At 39.0% G+C, this 22,658-nt stretch overlaps 1 protein-coding gene across 1 annotated transcript; it reads left to right on the forward strand.

The window, feature by feature from the left end:
* Positions 1-30: 30 nt before the first annotated feature.
* Rbm18 (RNA binding motif protein 18) lies at positions 31-21,648 on the forward strand. Its single transcript, XM_005382536.2, has 6 exons — positions 31-155; positions 3,103-3,231; positions 10,796-10,922; positions 14,015-14,101; positions 15,781-15,866; positions 19,540-21,648. The coding sequence occupies exons 2-6, from the start codon at positions 3,119-3,121 to the stop codon at positions 19,697-19,699; spliced, it is 573 nt and encodes a 190-aa protein (XP_005382593.1). The 5' UTR covers positions 31-155; positions 3,103-3,118; the 3' UTR covers positions 19,700-21,648.
* Positions 21,649-22,658: the final 1,010 nt, after the last annotated feature.

Here is a 22,658-nt window from a genome sequence, read left to right on the forward strand (position 1 = left end):
ACGTCACGGTGCGGCGCGGCGGCGCAGGCGTATCGCATCACGGACGGCCTGGCAGCTGGCGGAGTGGAGGCAGACGCTTCGAGTCGTCCTTCGGACCCAGGCGTCTGAACCAGCTTTGGGGGCATGAGCAGAGGGCAGCACGCCGAGGCCACAAGGTGAGTCCGGCTGCGACGCGTCCCTGTCGCTAGCGTCAACCCGCGAGGACGGCTTAACAGAGGCTGCGTTTGCAGGACGGCTTTCAGGCTCCGCCCCGGATTGTCCTGCTTCTGGCCCGGAAATAACAACCTAAGTAATGATCCCTTGCCTCTGGGGATCTGCTGCCAGTAATTGGGAAGCCGGGGTTCCAGGCTTGACCCCACTATTCTCTTTTAGGAACAAACGCCTTTGCTTCTCTGGACTAGTTTCCCCAGTGATTCCTCCTGGCTTCTAGGGTTGTTGCAGTTTAGCAGGGAAGATAGATGTAAGAGCATTTTGTGAACTGTGAGGTTGTCTCCATTAAGTCACATGTCATCTTAATCTTTTATTACACTCTACCATTCCTCCAAAAGCCCTGTGCTGGGCTGTCACCAGTATAGTCTTAAGACAAAAACGATCACATGAGACGGGAATAATTCTACCCATTCTAGGAAGAAAGATGAAACCGAGGTTCCCAGTGAAATGTCTTGCTTTGTTCATTCACTCACAGTAAATATTGAGCACCACTCCTGAACCAGGTAGTGTCCTGTTGCTGATAGAGCCATGATCTAGACTGTCAACGGCCTGCCCTCTTGGAGCTCACATTCTAGTGAGGGAAACAGAAAATATAACATTAAACAACTCAATGAATTATATAGGAAGCAAAATATGGCTGTGATAGAGACTAGCAAGAGACTCTACTCTGGTAGGAAAACCGTGCGGGGTGGGTACTTAAAGGAAATCATGTGACTTGCTAACATCTCACAGTAACTTAAGTGCGAATGTCAGGATTTGAACGAATATTTCTTTGCCCCTATTCTGCATTCTTCACGTTAAAACATGGTACCTTTTGGGAGTATTAAATAGTTTTTGGTATTATCCATATATTTAGATATGAGAAAATTAGAAGTTCCTGTCATTTAAATCTCAACTCAAATGTCATCTCAGTCTAAAGTCGTCCAACCTCGTGCCACACCACCTTGCTTAATTGTGTTTGCAACATTTATAAGTGATTATATCTTGCCTATTTCTTTGGCTTTTGTTTTGTCCTGCTCACCTTCCAAATGTCAGCATTGTCTGATCACTGCTGTGACCCCAGTAATTAATTAGAAGATGCCTAGAAAGTTGAAAATCAGTCTTTTTTTTTTTTTTTTTTTTGAGTGAATGATTTGTAGGAAAGAAGGGAGTTAGCAATGTGTAGTTGCTTGACGCACATTGCTAAACAGATTAGGGATGTGAGTGGGAAAGGAAGAAAAATACACATGTGTAAGGCGCAAATAAACGTGTAAATTTGTTCCAACAATTAACCCAGGGACTGTTGTGTGCTAGATGTTATAGGGTGCAGCAAGATGAATAGGAGTGTTAATATATGTCAGCTTTTGTTGAGACACAGTTCCTAGAGAGCTCTAAGACCCTTCTGGATATGTAGGGCACATATGTTTCTCCAGCAGAGTGTTCTGAAGTCTGGCATAGCCTGCCATCTTTCAACTCCATTATCTTTTCTTTCTGTATCACATTGTGCATCCATTCAAGTTTTAGTTTTTTAATCCATTGTCCCATTTTTGGTCTTCTCAGCAAACAACTTAGAAATAGAACAAAAAATGAGGACATTAAAAATGAGGAAGCTGATGCTCAGAGAAAAATGACTTCCAGTAGAAATGCTGCAATTGGAAAGTAGATCTGACACCAAGCTTTCTGTCTTTTCTTTTTTTAATTTTGAGACAAATCTCGCCAATTTGCCCAGTCTGGGCTCCTTCCTCGGCTTCCTGGAGTGCTGGGATTATAGGCATGTGCACCATGCCCAGCTTTTCTGCCCTTTCCATTACTATCTCCATTATAACCCTCATTTTCCTTGGCTTTGAGATGAGCAATTTCAGAGACTGAGACTAGTAGTAACTTACCAGTCTTAAATGCTTTCTAGGTGTCATGTGCTTTCTGAATGTTTTAGAAGTGTTAACTCAGTAAATCTGCAGAATTTTATGTGTTTTTAGCCCCATTTTACAGATGAGGAAACCAAGAAAATGTTAACCTGCCCAAAGTTATATAACTAGCAAATGGTAGAACTTGAATCAACTAGGAAGAAATTAGTCTCTTCTTCTCGGTCTCTCCCAAGATAGTGAACATGATAATAGCTAGTACACATTGATAATTTATTGTTTTTAGATACAGTGATTAATGATTTTTTTTGTGTACTATCTGTAATTTTCACAACCACCCTATAAAATAGAACTATTATCTTCATTTTTATATTTGAGGAAACTGACGCCTACAGAAGTACAGCTAATTCACCAAGTCACACAATCAGCTTTGAAACCCAGCTCTAACTCTGAAACTTGTTCATAGATTTCCTGGTGGTAGGTTTGTGTGCATGTGTATGTTTTTTGTTGTTTCGTGTTTGTTTTGTTTTGTCTTGTTTTGGTGCTGAGTATTGAATGTAAGGCCTCTCACACGTGAGGCCAGCACTCTACCACAGAGCTATGTTCTCAGGCCTGTGGACAGATTTCCTGTGTTCTCTTCTCTTTGTTGTATTGCCTGTTCTATGAGGACAGGTGATACAGAGTTGCTCATCTCTTCCTGTCCACTTCAGTGCCTTTGAGACTGTCCTCCTCGCGGTTTCCAGGGCTTATTTGGGGTGACAGTTGTTGGACTGGAGTGTCATGTAGTCATAGACTTTGGCCTCTTGCCTAGTCAGCCTCTAGCTTCAGAGGAGGAAAGCTGGAGTTTCTCCACACAGCCATGCCTCTTTCACCTTAAATGACAGCTGCTGTACTGTGGCTGCCAGAGGAGCTGTCCTAAGGGAACTGGTTCTGGGGCCCTGGACAGGCCAGAGGATGTACCCACCTTGGATAACGTTTGTTGGGTTCAGTTTGAGGTATTGTGTTCACATAGGGCTGCTCTTCCCCTCTCTGAATGTTACATTGCCTTTAGTTTTTCATAGAGATTGATGGAAGCAGAAACCAAAACTCTTCCTCTGGAGAACGCATCCATCCTTTCAGAGGGCTCTCTACAGGAAGGACACCGATTATGGATTGGCAACTTGGATCCCAAAATCACAGAGTAAGTCCAAGTCACCTTCATTCATTACCTACAAATTGGGAATATTTGCAGTGATGATGTTCAAAAGAATGTTCAAGGGATGTAGGATGTATTTTGGTCTTTTAATTTATGTTTTATCTTTGAGGGGGGTAATGTTATTAGCTTGTTATCTTGTCCCTTTTCTTACGTCTATACTCTGCTACTTTAAGGACACAGTCTTTGGTGTCATTTAAAACACAGAACTCTTTTTTTTTTTCTTCCTTGCCAAAGATATTCTCTTATTCCCAATTATTTGAGTCCTTGTATTCAGTGGCTACAGAAAATTGTTTTCTAGAATCAGCCTTGGGTGTTTTTTCCTCCCACAATGAAGGAATAAGCAGAAGTCTCAGTACCTTTGCAACAAAGCAAAGGAGTACAAATTGACTAATTCTTCTAAGCAGCTGTGAAACAGTAGAAGGTGAGAATGGGAAGGGATCATGCCAGTCCCTTTGGTTTTCATTTTCATTAAATGATTTGAGTATCTAGCCAAGTGCTGCGCTAAACAATTCTCAGACATTTTAAACTTGAGGAGCCCTGTCATAAAGTGAAAGTAATCAGAAGCAATATGTAAAAAGCAGCTGCTCTGATCACAAGGAAATGTGCCCAAAGCCTTTTTTCATCTGCCACACTTTCTTTGGCAGTCCCTGAAGAAGCTGCGTAGGACTCACAGGTCTTCATGGAGCACACTTGGAAACCTCTGATGCATCCCAGCTTTCTAACCCTATAGTACAGGAAACTGGGACCTAGGAAGTACCTTGCCATTGGTCCCAGAAGTAACTGAATTGTCCTTACTCCACCCTTTTCTTCCCAGTCATTATTGTGGGAAGGAACTTCTTAGCAGAGATTTGAGAAATTTTTCCTCCATAGTTGTTTCGTAGGGGTAGGTGGTGCTTGGTGGCAAGAGTAGTGAAGGGTGAGTGAATTAACCTGCCTGAAATCAATGCTTACAGCAAGCATAGAATATGCCATCAGTCATAGGAGTTGCTTCCTTTGGAATGCTGTTAGATGTGAGTGGAAGCTGCTTACTTGAGTCTGAGATGAGAGGAGGTATATTTAAGGATTAGGACTAGGAGAGACAAAAAGGAAGTCAAATAAAATTGTGGATCAGGATCATGACAGAAAACTTAGCTCCTTAAATCTGCTCAAACTCAAATCAGCTAAATGTCGATATTTAACTCACTCTAGAAATTATAGTATTTAAATATATTGTCCCCATGTTATGTTACCTTGGTCACAGGAACCATGGAATGTTGCATTTATCTCTGTTTTCTTATCATTCATGGCTTTGAGAATGGACTTGTGAATCTGCCCAACTTCTCAGTTAGTGTCCCTTCATCAAAGGAGCTTTTTCCATCATCTAAAACTGGTGCTATGAGGGATGCTTCCAGGAGTGGTTTCCATTCCCACCTCTGCCAGTGGGAATGGAAAGCTGAAGCATGGAAACAATGTGGCTGTATTCGCTGCAGTTCTCTGTCATGAGACTCTTGTGCTGATTGTGTCCTGCTGCTCACCAGGTAGGTTCAGATAGGCATGTGTTATCAGGAAGGCTCAGTGTGGTGCAGCTTATGTCATGAATTGGAGTGTATGAATTATTTTTTTTTAGTGAGAGGTTTAATGGAAACATAGAATCAGAACTTTCCTGCTAGTACTGCTGATCTTTTTCCATAAGGCCAAAGATGGACATTAGGTACCAAACTGTAGATCAAGGCCTTGCTGGACAGAAGTGCTTACATTCTACTTATAGCATCCCTACTTCTGTATCACCAAAGAATATTTTTACTACTTTTCTTCTGTAGATTCGTTACCTTAGAGCATTTTGTCTACCAAACAGATTTATTAAATAGTAATTAATTTCTTTTTAAAGACATAACTACCAGTTACAGTTTATGGTTAACATTAAATGTTTAGTATTTCTTCATTTAATTTACTTAATCATAGCACAGAAACCTAACATTTTAGTAAAGCAAGTCTTGTGGAAACATAATTTCCTTCCAAGCTGTTGAAATATTTAAATTTTTGGATCTTGCTCTTAAGGTAGCTAATGGTGAGCCTAGATCAATAATTAAAATACATTTATTCCCAAACGAAGGGTTACAAACTCTAATTTAGGTGAACATAGGATTCTTGTCTTGTGCACAGGTCCAGTCTTAGAAACTATTAGGTGAATCCAAATCTCTAAGCTTCTAATGACCCTTGACAAACGTTTTTAGAGTATCCTTCAGTTTTCCTACTTAACTTAACCCCCATCCACAGATTGCTTCCAGTTCCTGCTATTTTCCTTCAACGGGGCTTTCTTACCTCTTTATCTTATGTGTATGTTCCTGTGCTTTGCCATCTTTCTTCCTGATCTCCTTCATAAACTGACTTCAATGTCCCTCCCATACAGATGTTTTATATCTTGTTAAAAGAACAATAGTGTATATGTTTACGGTTGCCTAATTATAGGATGTAGAAACTGGCAGTTTTTAAAAACAACCACACTTTCCCACTCAGTTTTTCTCAGTTTTTGTTTTTTTGAGATAGGTCTCACTATGTAGTTTAGACCAGCCTTGAGCTCACTATGTAACACAGGCTGGACTCAAGCTCATAATGATCCTCCTGCCTCAGCCTCCCAAGTGCTGGTATTACAGGTGTGCCCCACCATATCCAGATCAATTTTCTGAGTTTACTGTGTGTGTACCTCTTGGTTATTAATCTGAGTCTTGCTAGGATGGTCATTAGTCTTTTCTTAGCAGAATATACGTTGCTGTTTAGTACTCTGATATTATGTTTTTTGTTTATATGTGTCCCTGGTGTGGTTGCAATTCTGACCATTTTAGAGCTATGCTACATGCCCGAAGTACTTATATGATTAACTAGGTCTTACAGATTTGGATCTGAGGGAGTGGTGATACACTCTTATTTACAGAGGTAGCAGACTCCAAACCCCTTTTCTTTCCACTATATTCTAATTGTTCAATTATATTAGACCTCGTATTTCCTACCCATAAAATAAGAACATTCAACTAAATGATATGAACAGTTCTTCTAATGCTTAATATTATATGAAGTCCTCTTATTTAAGCTCATAACAACTTTGAAAAATAAGTGGAACAGATATTTTATAAGAAGAGTTACGTGAGTTGGCTCAATTTACTGAAGTAGGTAGTGATAGGTCTAATTACCCACTATCTAGTTTAGTGTACTTTGCACAGATGTTCTAATAGTCTGAGTAATTGAACAGTCATGACCTAAAGTATTATTTTAAATTTAAGCAGATAAGAACTTATTTTAAATTGTTATGGGACCAAGTAGAACTATAACATTAAATAGTACCTCAAAATATCATTACCAACGTCTTCAGCAGAGAAGCTGAAAAACTCAATGTCCTTGGACAATCTATTTTCCATATTGTGATTACCTTGAAAGAGTTAATGCTGGCTTTCTTTTTCAAATATTGAATGTGGTATGTAGAAAGCTAAATTAACAGCTACTGCTTATACATAAGAAGAAATGTGAGAGAGAAAAAAGCCAGTAGAAATTCTACTAGAGCATTTTAAGCCAAGATAAAATCATAAATAAAAATATAAGAAAGATTCTTTTTTATTTTAATGTAATACAAGTAAAAAATATGGAATGCTTCAAGAATTTGTGTGTCATCCTTGCGCAGGGGCCATGCTAATCTTCTCTGTATCATTCCAGTTTTAGTATATGTGCTGCCAAAGTGAGCACAGAAAGATTCTTCTGTATAAGCAGAATATTAGGAAGACTTTTGGCATGAGAGAGATTGCACACTAAACTGTAATAAAGAGAGTAGTAGATCTATAGAATACTATCAAGTTAAGACAGGTCTTTAAAATTTATTCAGACGAGTTTGAATTTTATGTTCAAGAGGTTTGTTGTGGTGTTTATTAACAAGAGAACGACATCATGAAAGCAGTGGTTTAGTAGGGAAATCAGACCTCAAATACATAAGATGAATTGGATGGGCGGAGACTGCAGATCGCCGTTGGGAGAGACTACCGTAAGCAAGCCCACCAGTCACTACTGCTTAGATTGAGGCAAGAACTGGAGACTGATGAGTGAGTCTGACACATGACACATGTAAACAAAGGGGAGTAGGGAGTTGAAGATGATCCCTGATTTTGTTCTGTGGAGCTAGGGAGTGAACCCAGGAATTTGAGCACCTGAGAGTTCTTACCTGAGGCATGTAGACAACTCATGTTCCCACTGCCCATAGGCCAGCTGGAAAGGGCCTTCAGTATATAGTTGGGGTTTGTTAAGAAACAAAAGCCGTGGCCAGCCAACCAGGTAAAAGTATCCTGAGGTAGATTTTCCTCAGGGATTAACTAGATAAACTAGAATGCAAGGGAAAATAAATGTTCGGGTGTATGAACACAGTTTACCCTGAGGAAGCCTGTTTTTTTCTCAATCCTTTCCTTACTGTTCCTTCATTATCTATGCTTCTTTTTATGTCTGTTTTGTTACTTAACTCTAACACAATAAAACCATTTAGTAAGATACCTACCACAGAATGTAAAGACCCCTCTAATAATTCTGTATGTTTATGAAGAAAATTTCTGTAAAACAAATTATGTGCTAAAAACAAATGTCTTTTCATTGGCTACCCATTGCCTACAATGTCAAATTAAAACTCCTTGAGCATATAGTATTCTTCACACCCTATCCCCTGCCTACTCGTCAGCCTCATCTCTAACTTTCTACCCCTACTCTGTCCCGGTGGATCAGCTCTTTTAGCCAAGTCACCCGAGTATCACCCTGACAGCCGAGAATCAGGTAGCGGCACACAGGGGCAGTATTAACACTTCGCAGTAAATAAGTGGGTTTGCGGGTTGCAGTTTGGGCGCTCAGTCTCTAAAAGGTTCGCCATCATTGTCTTTATATCTTCACACTCACACTCACATACTCTGCTCAGCCCTCACCAATTTCACAAAGCTTTCTTAGCTACCACCTTCTCTATATGTGGAGCTTCCTCCATCTTCGTGTGCATGTGCATATTCCTATGTGCAAGTGTCGCACTGTTTTATAGATAATTATATATTGCTTTCCTTGGACCAGAACATGCTCTCCGTGGAGCAGTTTTATTCATTTGCATAGTCACAAGTGCCTAATTGGTTAGTAGTAGTAGTAGTAGTAGTAGCAGCAGCAGTAGCAGATACTGTTATTAGTGTGTATTAAATTTGGCAGATTTATACATGCATGTAACATTGTTAGATCATTTTCACCCCTCATCACCCTTCTTTCCCTTTACCTTCTACCACCTGTTCGTTGCTTTTCTCTAATACTCCCTCTTTTATTTTCTTTTACTTTTCTTGACACATAGTAAGTATCTGTTTTAACATTTATGTAGATGTATCGCTTCTGTGCCATTGGACAAGAAGGCTGTTTTAAAGACTCCTTACAGAAAGCCCTTATTAAGTTGCAGAAATGTTGTAGGGTTGATGTACTAATTCTTCTGAAGGCAGCAGGGCACACATGTCACATGGCACACAGTGAAGGAAGCCTCTGATGAGTAGAGCTCGCCCATACTGCAGCAACAGATAAAAGTGCTTGCAGATGTGAAAGCAAAATGCTTCAGTCTTTTTTCACTATCAGAGCTTGCAGTCCCCATCTCCAGGAAGCAAAATAGTAAACATTTCATTCCTTTTGTTTCGGTATTGTGATAATTTCAAGAAATTATCAAACAAGAAAAGAAATCCTGGAGAAGTTGAAAGACACAGACCTAAGCAGATGTTCCTGGAATCTTAAGGTCATACTTCTCAGGCAGAGTGTGTTTGTTAGCTTTACAATGAATAATCTGTTGGCATATTTGTCTTTTGGTTTGTTTTTTTTTTTTTCTGAGTAAATTAAAATTCATTCCTAGGAAATGCCAATCATGTTACCTTCCTGCTATTAAGCAGAATGGAGCTAATGAAAAGATGGCCAGCCCACAGCAGTCTTAGATTTTTTTTTTAATGAGTTTGTCCCACGAACTGTCGTGGTGTACCGGTTTCAATGGGTATGGTAAGTGGAAGGTATAGCTGTGAATTAAAGACCCTGGGGGAGGCCCTGCTAGCCCATCTATCTGTATCTAAGAGACTCACACTTACTGTAAGCCAGTCAAATAAAAGCAGAGATTTGCACTTGAGGTGTCTCCAACCTAAAGAGTTACTGCCTACATTCTCACTGGTAGTTGAGGTTTCCTGATGAGAATTGGGAATTAAGAAAGTAGAGTTTACAGTTGTTTTCCATTTTAAAACAGGGCCAGAAACCAGATTGCTTTCCATCTACAGTATGCCTGGGGATCCTTCCATCCTGCCCCAGCCCTAGACCTGTATTATGTCTTCCTTCTTCCCCGGTGTCAAATGCCTGATCTAGGATAATGGGCTTGCTTGTTGATGTGTGTTAGTGTCAAATTTACAATAGCTTATGATTTATTTCATATTTTTCTGCTTCCCAAAGGAGTTTCTTGTTCAAGAATAAAAGTTTGATGATTTTCTCCTAGAAAACAATGTAAATATGAATGTGGCTCTAAGGACAACTCTATTGACTCCCTGTGGGGTAGAATTCCCAGTAATAACAGATTTAGCATGTGGGCTGATACCTTTTTAGTATCACAGGGACAGCATTGTTTAGAGAAAGCCTTGACTCCACTTGAATAGCTTGGAGGATGCCAGGAGGAAGGCTAAAGGAAAAGGAAACGGGAGAGCTATTGGTTTGTCTCACCCTTACATCAGATGACAGGAAGTCGGGATTGAGATTGGCCACAGCAACCTGTTAAGGCCACATCTGTTTGAATAACTTAAAAGCCCTGCAGAAACCAAATAGGTTTTAGAGTAAGGAATCCAAGAAAAGGATAGGGAGCAGAATGACAAGTAATACCTTATGATAGTGAACAATCCTGCCGGGAATAAATTTCGTCCTTGACTTTTCTTTACTTGACCATACCCTGGGATATAAACTGTGTTAATTCAGCCGAGGCAAGTACTTACCGAAGTGCCACTAGCTAAAGTTTGTTTTTTGGCAAAATTTCTTACAAGTACAATTTGGGTCTAATGATTAATTACACTATCTAATAGGGAAGTCTTCCAGGACTGTTTTCTTGTTTGTGGGAACATGTATGTGTTTGTTACTTTGTCTTTGAGATGGGGTAGGCTTTGGCTTTTGGAGTGTGGGTGTACATTTCTGAGGGAGTTAACAGTTATTCACAAATACTATCTTATTGCCAAGAAATTAAAAATAAATAAATTGACACTATTTTTGAGCTTTTCTCCAAAAGAAAAACAAATGGTACTTGTGGGCCAGACAGCTGTTTGTTAGGTGTGGGTTTTTTTGTTTGATATTTTTATGTTGGACAGATGCATAGGCATGACAATTCTAGTTCCCATTCCAAATAGAGGCAAACAACTCTGCTTGCCAAATAAACTTAACACAGCCATTTGGTTGAAGGCAGCGGGTGAGGGCAATAGATTTGATCCCTAGGGTAAATCTCCTGCTCTTACCTTGCACTTGAGCTTGAGAGGTGAACAGAATTTCTAGCATATTCATGGCTCTTCTGTCTCCACAGATACCACCTCCTCAAGCTCCTCCAGAAGTTTGGGAAGGTGAAGCAGTTTGACTTCCTCTTCCACAAGTCGGGTGCTTTGGAAGGACAACCTCGAGGTTACTGTTTTGTTAACTTTGAAACTAAGCAGGTAATTGAGCTTCTTCCTTCTTTCATGGTACTTCCCTCCCTCTGTCGTGATTTTGTGTATCTCTTGACTACTAAGACCTGGAGTTCCTGTGGGCAGGAGCCATGTTTGACTCTTCTCTGTGTGCCTTAGGCTGAGTGCTGAAAGAGATGCTCAGTAAACGAGTTAGTGAGCAGCTTGCAGAATCTGCTCTCCCTCCAAGCTCAAGGACCTACTTTGACTGCTCAAATGATTTTGGGTGTGCTCATTGAGCATGTGAACATCCCCCTACCAGTCCTGTTTTGTTTCTTGAGTGGCTGGCAAGCAAAGCCTCCTTTTCTTTCAGCAGCTTTGCCCTGTGGTACAGAAATCCTGTCTGTGGTGAGCCACCCACAAACTCTGTTTTGATTTCTTAAAAATGTACCCTCCTGGCCTGAGGATGTAGCCTAGTGATAAGAGTGCTTGCCCAGTACACACAAGACCATGGGTTCAGTCTCCATCACCAAAAAAGTAGTAGGAAGAAGAAAAGTACCCTTCTCAAATGCATACAGATTTTACTACATGCACAAAAGCGTTTAGCTTCAACCATGGTATGTTTATATATCTTCTTGTATCGAAATGTAGTTATTGAAGAAATGCATTGGTAAAGAAATGCAATTTCTATGTTACTAAACATAGGGATGCTGCTTAGTACTCCATAACTTCATCTTTTGAAGGAACATTGCCTTGTTATTTTATTAATAATATCATAGATGTTTCTCTTATTATAAAAGTAATACATGCTTATTTTGGATGGAAATAAAGATAACCAAAAAATTTTTAAATCACTGTGCCCAATACAGAAAAAGAATTACACAATATCTTGTTGTATATTTTTTTAGTATCTTCACATTCTCACACACATAAACACATGAACAGTTTATAACTTACAAATAGGATATTCTTTATCATTCAAAGCCTCTTAAAATTTTTCTGTCATCTAGTACACATCAAGGTAACACAGTAAATTATGATACTGTGATTTTGTTGGTATGTATTGTGTACATGCATGTGGATGTGTGTACATAGAAGAATATTGATCTATATCTGAGATTAGTGCATTTTCTATATGTGACTTAGAGTACAATTGAAAACGAATCAGTGTTTTTGATGACAAATGATATTTGAGTTATCTTTAGTGATTGACTAGTGTAAACATCAAAGTCATGAATATCTTTGTAGCTCTCACTATATGTATTACTTATTACATTATGAAAGTGGATAGCATCATCAAAGACCATGCACATTTTTTCCTTAAAATAGTTGCCAAAATGCCTTCAGTAAATGATGTGTCACTATATTCTGTAGAAGAGTGTCATTTGTCCTTACCAGTGCTGGGTGGTTTTTGTTGTTTGTTTTGTTGTGGTGCTGAGGATCAAACCTCAGGATCTCGCACATGCTAGACAGGTACTCTGCCACTGAGCTACATGCCCAGCCCTGAGTGTGATAAGTGATACTTTATTCATCTGATTATTCAGGTTTTTTGAAGGAAGTGAAATAATACACATATGGTTAACAAAATTAATACTTTGTTCCTTGGTGACAGAATGTGATAAGGATTCATGCAGACAACAATAAGAGGTCATGTTGGGGTCAGATGTTGGTTTACAAACACTACACTAAAAGTCATAAAGTATACCTTGTACATCTAACTCTTTTTATTAACTTTGAATAAGTTTCTTAATTTCTTTTGGCTTCAGTTTCATGTAAAAATTGGGGTCAGGAACGTGCTTACCTTGTAAAAATTTGGGGACATACATAAAGTTACATATGAAACACAGTTGGCAGTGTTTTGAAGATGGGAAATTGTTTTTTTTAAACACTTACTCCTTCCCTGCTGGCATCTTGTTACTCCTGATACTTCAGAACTACTGGAGTGCCATCATGTAAGTTCTAATTCACCAAGTGAAATGTAAAAGAAAAATCACATCTCTTACTTAGCTCTCTGTCTGCAGTAGTGAAGCAGAGACGGCCAGTGAATGAACCAGTGCCTGACACACTGTGGGTATTGACTTTTTTTTTTTTTTCTGGTACCAGGAATCAAACTCACGACCTCGCTCTTGCCAGGCAGGCGCTGTGCCGCTGAGCTAAATCCCCAGCCCCACACTGTGGGTATTGAATAAATACTTGTTGAATGTTGTGATAATGAGCTCCAGCAAACCAGAGGATCACCAGTAAAACCAAACTGGAGTGCCTTTTTGTATTACACCTTAGTCTCAGATAGACTCCCTGTCTGCAGGACTTCTTATTTCTCTTCTGTTCTTAAAGGGCTTCTTCACCCCACTAAACACAGGTTACAGTACTTGGCTAAATGCCTCTTGGTTACAAATAGGACAAAGAAGGTTGTCAGGATGGGAAAGTACAGCCAGGTTTCCTGGGAGTGACCAAGAGTGACTATTTTCTAGCTTCAGGAATTCCTTTCAACCTTGTTACTCCTGTATCTAATGGGGAAAGGGTCAGGGAACTTGTGCCTCTGAAAAGCAGGTGCGCAGAGTGACTCTCACAGACACCTTGTTCACAGGCTGTGTGACTCCTGCTTTTCCCATCTTAGTTTCCTTCACTCCTCTATCCTTTAGGCCCAGGAAGGAGTACACCTGAGTCCAGGATACAGTTCCTAAGGTCCCTGCGGTAGTATAATTTCTTGAGATAATAAATGCTACCCCAACTAATGAAGGTGTGTAGCAAGGCATCACCTAATTAGAACGCTGCCATTGGCTAACATTAAGTGTGTACATATGCTCCATGCTTTACATGAACTCTAAATCCTTGCAACCACTAAGGTACAAGTAGTAGCATCCTATTTTACACGTGACAAAACTAGAGACATTAACTAACCTACCAAATGTTGTACTGCCAATAAGTGCCAGTCAGGATGTGAATTTTATCTGACTGGCTTCTTAAAACTCATACCTTTTTTTGTTACTCTGCCTTTTAAAATTATAAACTCTTTGCCAAGTATTTGCCAAAAGCTATTTAGTTAGAGACTGAGCCATCAAAGCTGGTGAGGTCCCTTGAAAATAAAAATAGCTACTTCAGCATTTGAATTTTTGACTAACTGTCATTCCTCTCCTGGACAGGAAGCAGAGCAAGCCATCCAATGTCTCAATGGCAAACTGGCGCTGTCTAAGAAGCTGGTGGTACGATGGGCACATGCCCAAATAAAGGTATGTCTCAGAAGCTAGAGGACACCCTCCTGCCTTATCCTAAATGACTCTCTGAAAGACAATTGCTCATTTCTGCATTTGCATCCCAGCCTCTTCACATCTGGAACTGCCATACTTTGGTCTCCTACTTGTATTTACCATGTGTGTTGCCAGATTTTTCTTTTGAGAAGCATCTCAGGAGGGATTAAGTTCCTTCGTTGTTTCTCTCCACATGCCCACAGATCCTGTTTTTGATTGATTTTTCCATGTGGCTGATGTGTATACTCAGACCTCTATCTTTTTTTTTTTTTTTTTTTTGGTGAGTAGTGTTCTTTAGAGGAAAAAATGTAGTATTTATTTTTAAGATTAGTTGCCATAGGCATTATTAGACTCTTCCCAGCCTCTCAGTGCTGTGGAGAGTTGGAGTTTGTTTATTATTGCAAATGCTTCAGAAATGGGTAGTTTCTATGTGTGCTTACAGCACTGGCATCTCCTGAGTCCAGAGATCTTGAGAGTTACTAGAGCGTGGGTTTGTGGGACTCTGCAGTGCCTTTATTGTCTCCAAGCCCTGAGAAATGGCATACTGCCTGTTCATCCTGTAGTTGGTCTGCTGGGGGAATGCACTAATAAAGCTGCAGCCATTAAAGGGAGAAAGATACTCTGTTCCAGCTGGCACAGAGGTGTTAAAGAATGTGGACTGGAGTAATCCCAAGAGTAGGCTGTCTTCCTTCTACAGGGGATCTTCACAAACCTGCTGCAAAAAGATTTGTGACAGAGTTAGAACTGTGTCTTTTCACTGTGTGAGCATGGTTCTTGATCAGAGACACTCTACTCCCAATGAACAAGCTTCCCAGTCAGAGGTCACAAAAGCTAAACAGACATTTAAGTCTAGTGTCCAAGCTGAAAAACAAAGTTCATACTCATAGGGTCCTTCTGAGCATTTCAGGTAATCGCAGAGCCTTCCCAATTTCTAGGACACATTGCCATAAAAATAGAAACGACAAGGAGAAGTACCAAATGCTTTTTTTACTCGAAATCAAGTCTCATTTGCCAAACTGGATGTCGCTTTCTTGTTCCGTATCTCATTGAAAAGGCATGCAAGAGAAATCATGCATCAGTCATCTTTCAGATTTACAGGAGAACCCTGTAAATCTTTCTTGATGGAAGGCTCCTAGTTACTCTTTAATACTATATTTACTTTTTTAGTAACATATGTGATTATCTAACATCAAATTAAACTTTTATGATGTAATGTCTTCATATCAGCACCTGTAAGCTGTTCCTGCTTTTCTGTTCAGTTCTGTTAAGAGTTGAGTATTAGCTTGGTAGTTTGGCAAATCTAGCAAAGTTTTAAAGTGTTTTGAATAAAACAAATATTGTAACAGGCGATATGTGACAGTTAAAATAAGAATGTAAGAGGGTAACCCTGCTGTGTACTTGCACCAGGTGTGAATTTGAGTGTTGAAATTCTTGCCCTGTCAGCCAAGGAGGACTTTAATGGCTAGGCGGAAGCTTCTTACTGACTTTCCCTAAACTCACAAGTTCTAGAGCAAAGCCGTAGAGTTTCATAGTAATTTTACATGTCCAGCAATCCTAAAAGTATGCTGATAAACTGGATGGGTTTAGTTTCTGAACCTATACACTGCAAAAAAGAACCTGTTGCTGACCAAGTAAAGCAATCTGCCGCCCTTTTTTTCTAGAGGTACGATCATAGTAAGAATGACAAGACTCTTCCAATCAGTCTGGAGCCGTCTTCAAGCACTGAGCCCACGCAGTCTAACCTAAGGTAAGATGCTGTGATACAGGACAGAGTTATTCAGCAACCAGAGCCGTTTCTTCTTCCCCCCCTTCTTTTATGCCATAGTGAATCTTTTAATAGCGATTAATTTAGAATAGTTACTCATCTGACATATTGAGAGATGTGTTCAGTAACCTTCAGAATGTAAACATTCCTCTCCTTCCATACTCCCAAGAGCATATAACACCACACCACACCACACCACACCCCCCATCTATAGAATTCACTCTGTTAGAGAAGGTTGGGCTTCGTTACCACACACCAAGCCATCTGCCAGGCACTGAGGATACACAGATAAATCAGACACAGCCCTTACCCTAAAAACAAGTAGTTTAATAAGGCCTTGGGTCCCTTTGGCATTTGTCACTATACACTTGATTCCTTCCCAACTATGAGTTCCCTTACACAGAATTTTAGTTTGCAGACATTTGATTCTGTGTACCATTGCAGCAACTATAATAGTTTTGGCTCTAGCTTATATGAATTGTCAATTACTTCTTTGGAGTTAATTCAAAACAGGGGCACCGAGGGTTTTTTAGAGAAAGGGGAGGTTAAGTGTAGTTGAGCAGAAGCAGGAAGGAGGAGATATTTGCTACGGTGTGTGTTTTTTTTTTTTTTTTTTCAAATTTTAACAAAAGTTTTATGGGTTTTTTGTTTTTCAAATTTTAACAATACCAGAAAGCTGGGCATGGTGGCCCACACCTGTGGTCCCTCAGTACTCAGGATACTGAGGCAGGAGGATTTCTTGGAGTTCAAGGCCAGCCTGGGCCAGCCTGGGCCAGCCTGGGCTAGAAAATGAGTTAAAGACCAGCCTTAACTGCATAGTGAAACCCTATCTTGCAAAGACCAAAAAAAAAAAAAAACAAAAACCAGAGTTTATCAAGCTTATTATGAAGCAACTACTGCACTAAATTCTTTATATGCAGTATTTCATTTAATTATCCTAAAAAGAATTTTGCATATGAGAAAACTGAAGCTTAGGTGAACTACCTTTGTCAAAATTATGCAGGTATCAAATAGCAGAATGGGAATTCAAAGCCAGGTCTAATGTACTTTGAAATTCATACCTTAGCTACTACTTCAAAGTTATTGCAAGCTGTAAATGTAGGAATATGGTTCTGAAGCCTGTTTTAGAATATAGGGAACCATCAGTGATACATAAGGATAAGAAATCAATAGTCATAAAACCAAGAAAGTGATGCCTGTTTGAATTTAGGGCCAGAAGGAGGAAAAATGCCTTTCTTGGATATTATCTGCACCAAACAAAACATTTAAAAATATTACTTAACTATAGAGGGAGGTAGTCTTGAAATACTTTCAGGATTACTAAATTTGTAAATTGAAGTTAGATTTACAGTTACTCAGTTTAATTTAATGTCATGATACTAATTTTAGGTTGTCCTCATTGTTTTGTGCTCCTGGAAATTTAAAAAAATGATTATGTCTCTTACATTCACTGGGAGGCATGTCCACTGTGCTATCTTCCCTGGAAGATTTGAACCTCCTTGATCACAGGTTGATTTCTGGTGGTTTTTATAAATCTAACTGCATGGATGACTGAGAGTTTTTGTTTGTTTGTTTTTGAGATAGGGTCTCACTATATAGCCCAGGCTGGCCTCACACTCACAGCAATCCTCCTGCCTCAGCCTCCTAAGTGCTGAGATTACAGGCATGCACCATCACACCTGGCAGATGACTGGGTTTATGCTTCATGGTTTCTATATTACAATGAACGCGTATTTAGTTTATTGTGATGAGTTTGTGCCACTTGTTTACCAGGTAGCCTAGTGTCTTCCCATCTATTTCTTTTTCCAGAGAATCTCAGTTTACATCTTTCTGTTGAAACTATGCCTAATTAGAGAAGTTGTTCACCCATGACTCATATAGAACAGAGGGCTGGCTATCTTGTTAATAAAAGAGGTGCCAGAATGTGTCCTGGTAATACCTCAGTATTCTTTTTATTGTAATTTAGGGGTTTTAAAAAAATGTTTAATGGACACATGAAAATTACACATATATCTATGGGGTGCTATGTGATGTTTCAACGCATGTATATATCGTATGATATTGAAATTAGGGTAAACATATCTTTCTCTTGAAACAGTTAATCATTTCTTTATGGTAATCTAATGATTAATTTCTTGCCCATGAAAATTTGTGGCTGTGTGCAGCAGATGTGTACCTCTTGAGAATCTCTAGAAGATGATCACTTCCAAGTTTCTCTCACTAGCTGTAGACCACAGTCTGCATCAAGAGTGGAAAGTAAAGGTATCTGGGCCAAAAAATTCCCACTGCCGGAGTGCATTCTGATACAAGGAAAGCAGTGATCTCACTCAGAAGCAAATTCCTCATCACTTCCACAGCATTTCCTTACTCTCTGTATAATTCAATCTGTTCAGCTCCCATTCTGATAGAAAAGAAAGAAGCAAAGGCTTTGACAGTAAACAAACTGGGATTGAACCCTGGCTTTGCAGTTTTTTAACTGTATGACCTTGAATGTATTACTGCCTCTGCATTTGTTTCTCTACCCATGGAATGTGGGATGGTAACGTTTGTAGGGTTATTGTAAGGATTAAAAGCAATGTAAGTAAAATGCTGGGTACTGTACCCAGCTCATTATAAGAAGCACACAGTTGTCAATAAAAGTGCTTTTATAGGATTTCCAGAATGTCTTTTGTTATTATTCAGTGACTCAAAAAACAGTATAGTGAAATGGTTAATAATAGCGTGAACTTCAGAGTCTGTATTTAAATCTCAGCTTTATCACTAACCAGCAATTTAACATTGGGCAAGTTAACCTTTTTCTGCCTGTTTATTTACCTGCAAAGTAAGAAATGTACAAGTGAATGTTTAAATTTTGTTTTTAAATTTAATACAGTAAAAGACATTGCTGAGAATGATAGGATGTGTTTGAAGCAAAGGAGAGTATTTGGGGGTTAATGGCAATGTGTTTTCTTGTAATATATTTTTTACTTAAACATTTACCGTATTTTATAATCATCATTTATTGATCAAATGTTTTCAGCAGTTTCTGTCAAATAAAAATATTATGGTGTGTCCTCATCCATCTTATTTGCAGGGTCTAGTACCATGCAACTTCCAGTTCTTCCCCAAATCAAAGTGACCATGACAGGTAAACATTTTAATTAAGTCAGGGCATTGAGGCAGCCATGGCAGTACAACTAAAAACATGCAAGAAAGAGGACCTTCAAACCCGCTTCAGGAAAGTGGCAAGAATGATGGGATGATCAAAGTGATCAAGAGTACTTTGAGGGAGATTAATGGCAATGTGTCTATTACTGTAGTAAATTTTTAAAATTTGAACATTCACCATATTTTTTAATCACATTTTTTAGTCCTGTCTTTGAGTACCTATTCTGCCAAGCGTTCAGGTGCTGTGTAGTGTGTGTGTCTAGCTAGATACAGTGATATGTGAAGTACTTCTAAAGGGCCTAGGCTTATCTGAAATACTTAATGGGTGGTTCAGCCTTGATCTCTTTCTCAAAAAGAGAATATTTTTTGATCTCTTAATATGAAATATTTACATGTTATTTAATACTTGGTTGTTTCGCTAACGTGTAAGAGGCACAAGAAGATGAACTATCCCTTATTTTCCAAATGCACCTGGATTCATTCTGATCTTCTGCTGTCCTTTTTCCAGTGTCACTGCAAAGATAAAAGCCATTGAAGCAAAGCTGAAAATGATGGCAGAAAATCCTGATGCAGAATACCCAGCAGCACCTGTTTATTCCTACTTCAAACCACCAGATAAAAAAAGGACTACCCCTTATTCTAGAACAGCATGGAAATCTCGAAGATGATGGTTGTGAATTACTGTAACAGCAAAAGCAAATTGATCTCTACACCTGACCTCTTCTGCCTTTGTACTTTGTAGATGTGAATGGTACTATCCAACAGAGCACAATCACATGTTAGTTTGGTAACATAACATTTTTGGATGTTCTTATGAATGTGTCTTCTCTGAACTATGTGTGGAATTGAGCAACATCCAGAATAAATAGAATTGTGTCCAAAATTGTGATTTGAACACTGAGTTGCTCTAGTTGGCTGGTCTGTATGAATTTGTAATTCCAGAAACTTTATATAATGTGCCAGAGAGAAAAGCAAATGTACAAAATGTTATTATTTAAATCAGAAAGCTAAATTGATGGATGTCTATTTAAAAAAAAGTACAGCATTTTTCTTGCACATGTCTTTACAACATAAAGAAAAAGAGACAGAGAGGGAAGTGAGAGACAGATTTTTAATCGTGTTTAGAACTGCTTTTGGAGAATTTATTACGGAACTCCCTCCAACTGGACTAAAAAATAGAGTTCTTGGCAAAAGAGAGCTGATCCTTTGAGCAAATGTAGTAATCTGCTTAAGAATTATGCTTATAGTTTCAGAATCCCAAAAGAAAACATGGTGTATATCTTAAACTCATTTGTGTCGACAAACTATAGAATCAAGTTTAGTATTTTACACCATAACAGAAGTTCTGTTTGGCAATTTAACTTTTATTCTGTAGTGATCGTTTTTAATGATCTAAATACAATCCTAAAGTATCTAAACACAATCCTGCCTTCTATAATAACCAGATGTTGTCATTAACACAAGACTTTTAAAATTGCATTTACTGCATGAGATTGTTTTTATAGCATGAGATTGTTCTATTTGGAATTGTATAAATGATCAATCTAAAAAATAGCAAAATTTCTTTGAAAACGTAAATACTCCTACATTGGTCACTATCGAGCATATTTACTTTATAGTCATCATGTGAGGATTTGGTAGAAAAAGTTGATTGGTCTTGTGCAGGATGAGAAGGGGATATGTACGAGGAACAGAAAGTCAGTGGAGCAGGCACTTCCCTGGCACCAAGGTTGTAATCACCTCACTTTATGTAGTTAGGTGGGGGCGAACCTTTCAGTGTTCAGTGATGAAAAGGCAGGTGCAGCACGTGTACCATAGGTTCGCCACCACTGATGCGGTTTTAAAAGACTGCATGCCTTGCAAATGATCCCTCATTCATAGGACATTCTTCTCCCTAGATATTTTTGGCATTATGAACATTCTAAATACAATAGTAGAGAGCAATACATAAACTGACATTTGGGGATGTGTTACTTCAACACAGTTTGGGTCATTTCAGTGCTGGCCTTGATAGACTCATTGGGCAGCACCGTTGCTGCTTTAGTAGGCAGATCGCTTTGTTACTTACTTCAGGTGCCACCCACGGTGATTAGAAGTTACCACTGTCGTTTCTAGCAAGAGGAGGCTTTCATTATAGGGATTTAAGTCTTCCTGTGAGCATAGATGAAGTTAAAACACTTGAATCAAAATTTGAGCATAGTGATGTTTTAGAATCCACAGAACTGGTTCAGAGACGTTCTTACCACTTTTCTGAAGGTCAGTCTTTTTAGCTGTCCAAATACTCTCTGCTTTTCTTAGCTGTGTCTGTCTACGATGCAAGTAACTCTCCTGTGTGTGGGGTAGTTGAGGGAGGTGGGAGTGCTGTCTCCCATTTCTCCAGTGAGTTTGGAGTGTAGAATTCACCATTGTATCCTTAAGTCCTCAAAGGATTTTGGTGGAGTAGAATTCAATGCAAATAGCCTTCTATTTTTAATAGGAACTTAGAAAACACTTAGGACTATATAGAGTTGTTTCCTTAGAAACTAGAAGTATTTATTTGTATTTAAAGCAATTTTTTTTTATTTGTACCGATTCTTATCCTCCGTATGAATAAATGCAAGATGGTGTGTGCGTGTAAGTGCATGGTTGTATCTTCTCATCCATTTATTGGTGTAAAGACTGCAGCTTTCTGGTAGATGTTTCTCTAAGGTCTCAGGCTGGTGGGTCCAGGCGGGGCATTGCCTCTAAGTGCCTTCTTGGCAGCCAGATCAGATACAGTCCACCTGAAAGGGAATTCTCTTTTTTTTGTTTTTTTGTTTTTCTCCGGTACCGGGAACCGAACTCACGACCTTGCGCTTGCCAGGCAGGTGCTTTTGCCGCTGAGCTAAATCCCCAGCGCCTGAAAGGGAATTCTCTTGACCCTTTCTCCTGCTTACCTCTGGGAGAGATGGAAAAAAGGACTAGTTCTCTTTGCAAATGTAACAGTTTGAAAAAAAAGTAGAAGTGTCTCTGCAAGTCCCACACCATATTTAGTCTCCAAGTGGAAGTTTCAAAAGAATAAGTGTGTGTATCATAAACATACTAAAAGCAGTCTGATGAAAGGCTTGTGAAATAGAAGTGTTAACTTGGTCCACTATTAAGAGATTACAGTATCTGTAAGTAAAGTTATTTGGTTTACTGTTGCTAAAGTCTTAATCATTTTGATTTCTACAAGCACGAAGGATTGAAGGCAGTGATCAAGAGAGGAGTACAAACTATCTTAATCTCAGCTCTTGTCTTATCAAATGTGACCCAAACCAGATGGATTTCTGTGGTTGGCATCTCAGCTTTAGGGAAGAGGATCACGTAAGGATAGATTTCTTAAATATCATGAGTCAGTAGCCCCAGTTTTATGAAACTGAGTTTTCTACAGCCCTGTCCCTTGTTTAAGATAATGCAGTAATTTCCAAGTCAGTAAATATATCTAACTTTTATACTATTTTGGAGGTTTATACTGGAGTATCAATTCTTGCCCTATAAGTGTTAAACATTTCCTTTGTGCAGTCACTGTATTTCTAAAATACGATCTGATTCCAACAACGTACCCTTAACTTTGTTTCCTGCTCCTGTCCAGTCCTGAACAGCTACTGTCAATTTTACCTTCAGATT

This window comes from Chinchilla lanigera, unplaced genomic scaffold, assembly GCF_000276665.1.
Source record: "Chinchilla lanigera isolate Chin_1 unplaced genomic scaffold, ChiLan1.0 scaffold00018, whole genome shotgun sequence".
Lineage (NCBI taxonomy): Eukaryota > Metazoa > Chordata > Mammalia > Rodentia > Chinchillidae > Chinchilla > Chinchilla lanigera.

Bases quoted from the DNA above. Each gene is read 5' to 3' on its own strand.
- Rbm18 (XM_005382536.2), top strand. From the start codon at position 3,119: ATGGAAGCAGAAACCAAAACTCTTCCTCTGGAGAACGCATCCATCCTT. The intron at 10,923-14,014 runs GTAATTGAGCTT...TCTCCTGGACAG, and splicing joins TTAACTTTGAAACTAAGCAG to GAAGCAGAGCAAGCCATCCA. The intron at 15,867-19,539 runs GTAAGATGCTGT...TCCTTTTTCCAG, and splicing joins CCCACGCAGTCTAACCTAAG to TGTCACTGCAAAGATAAAAG.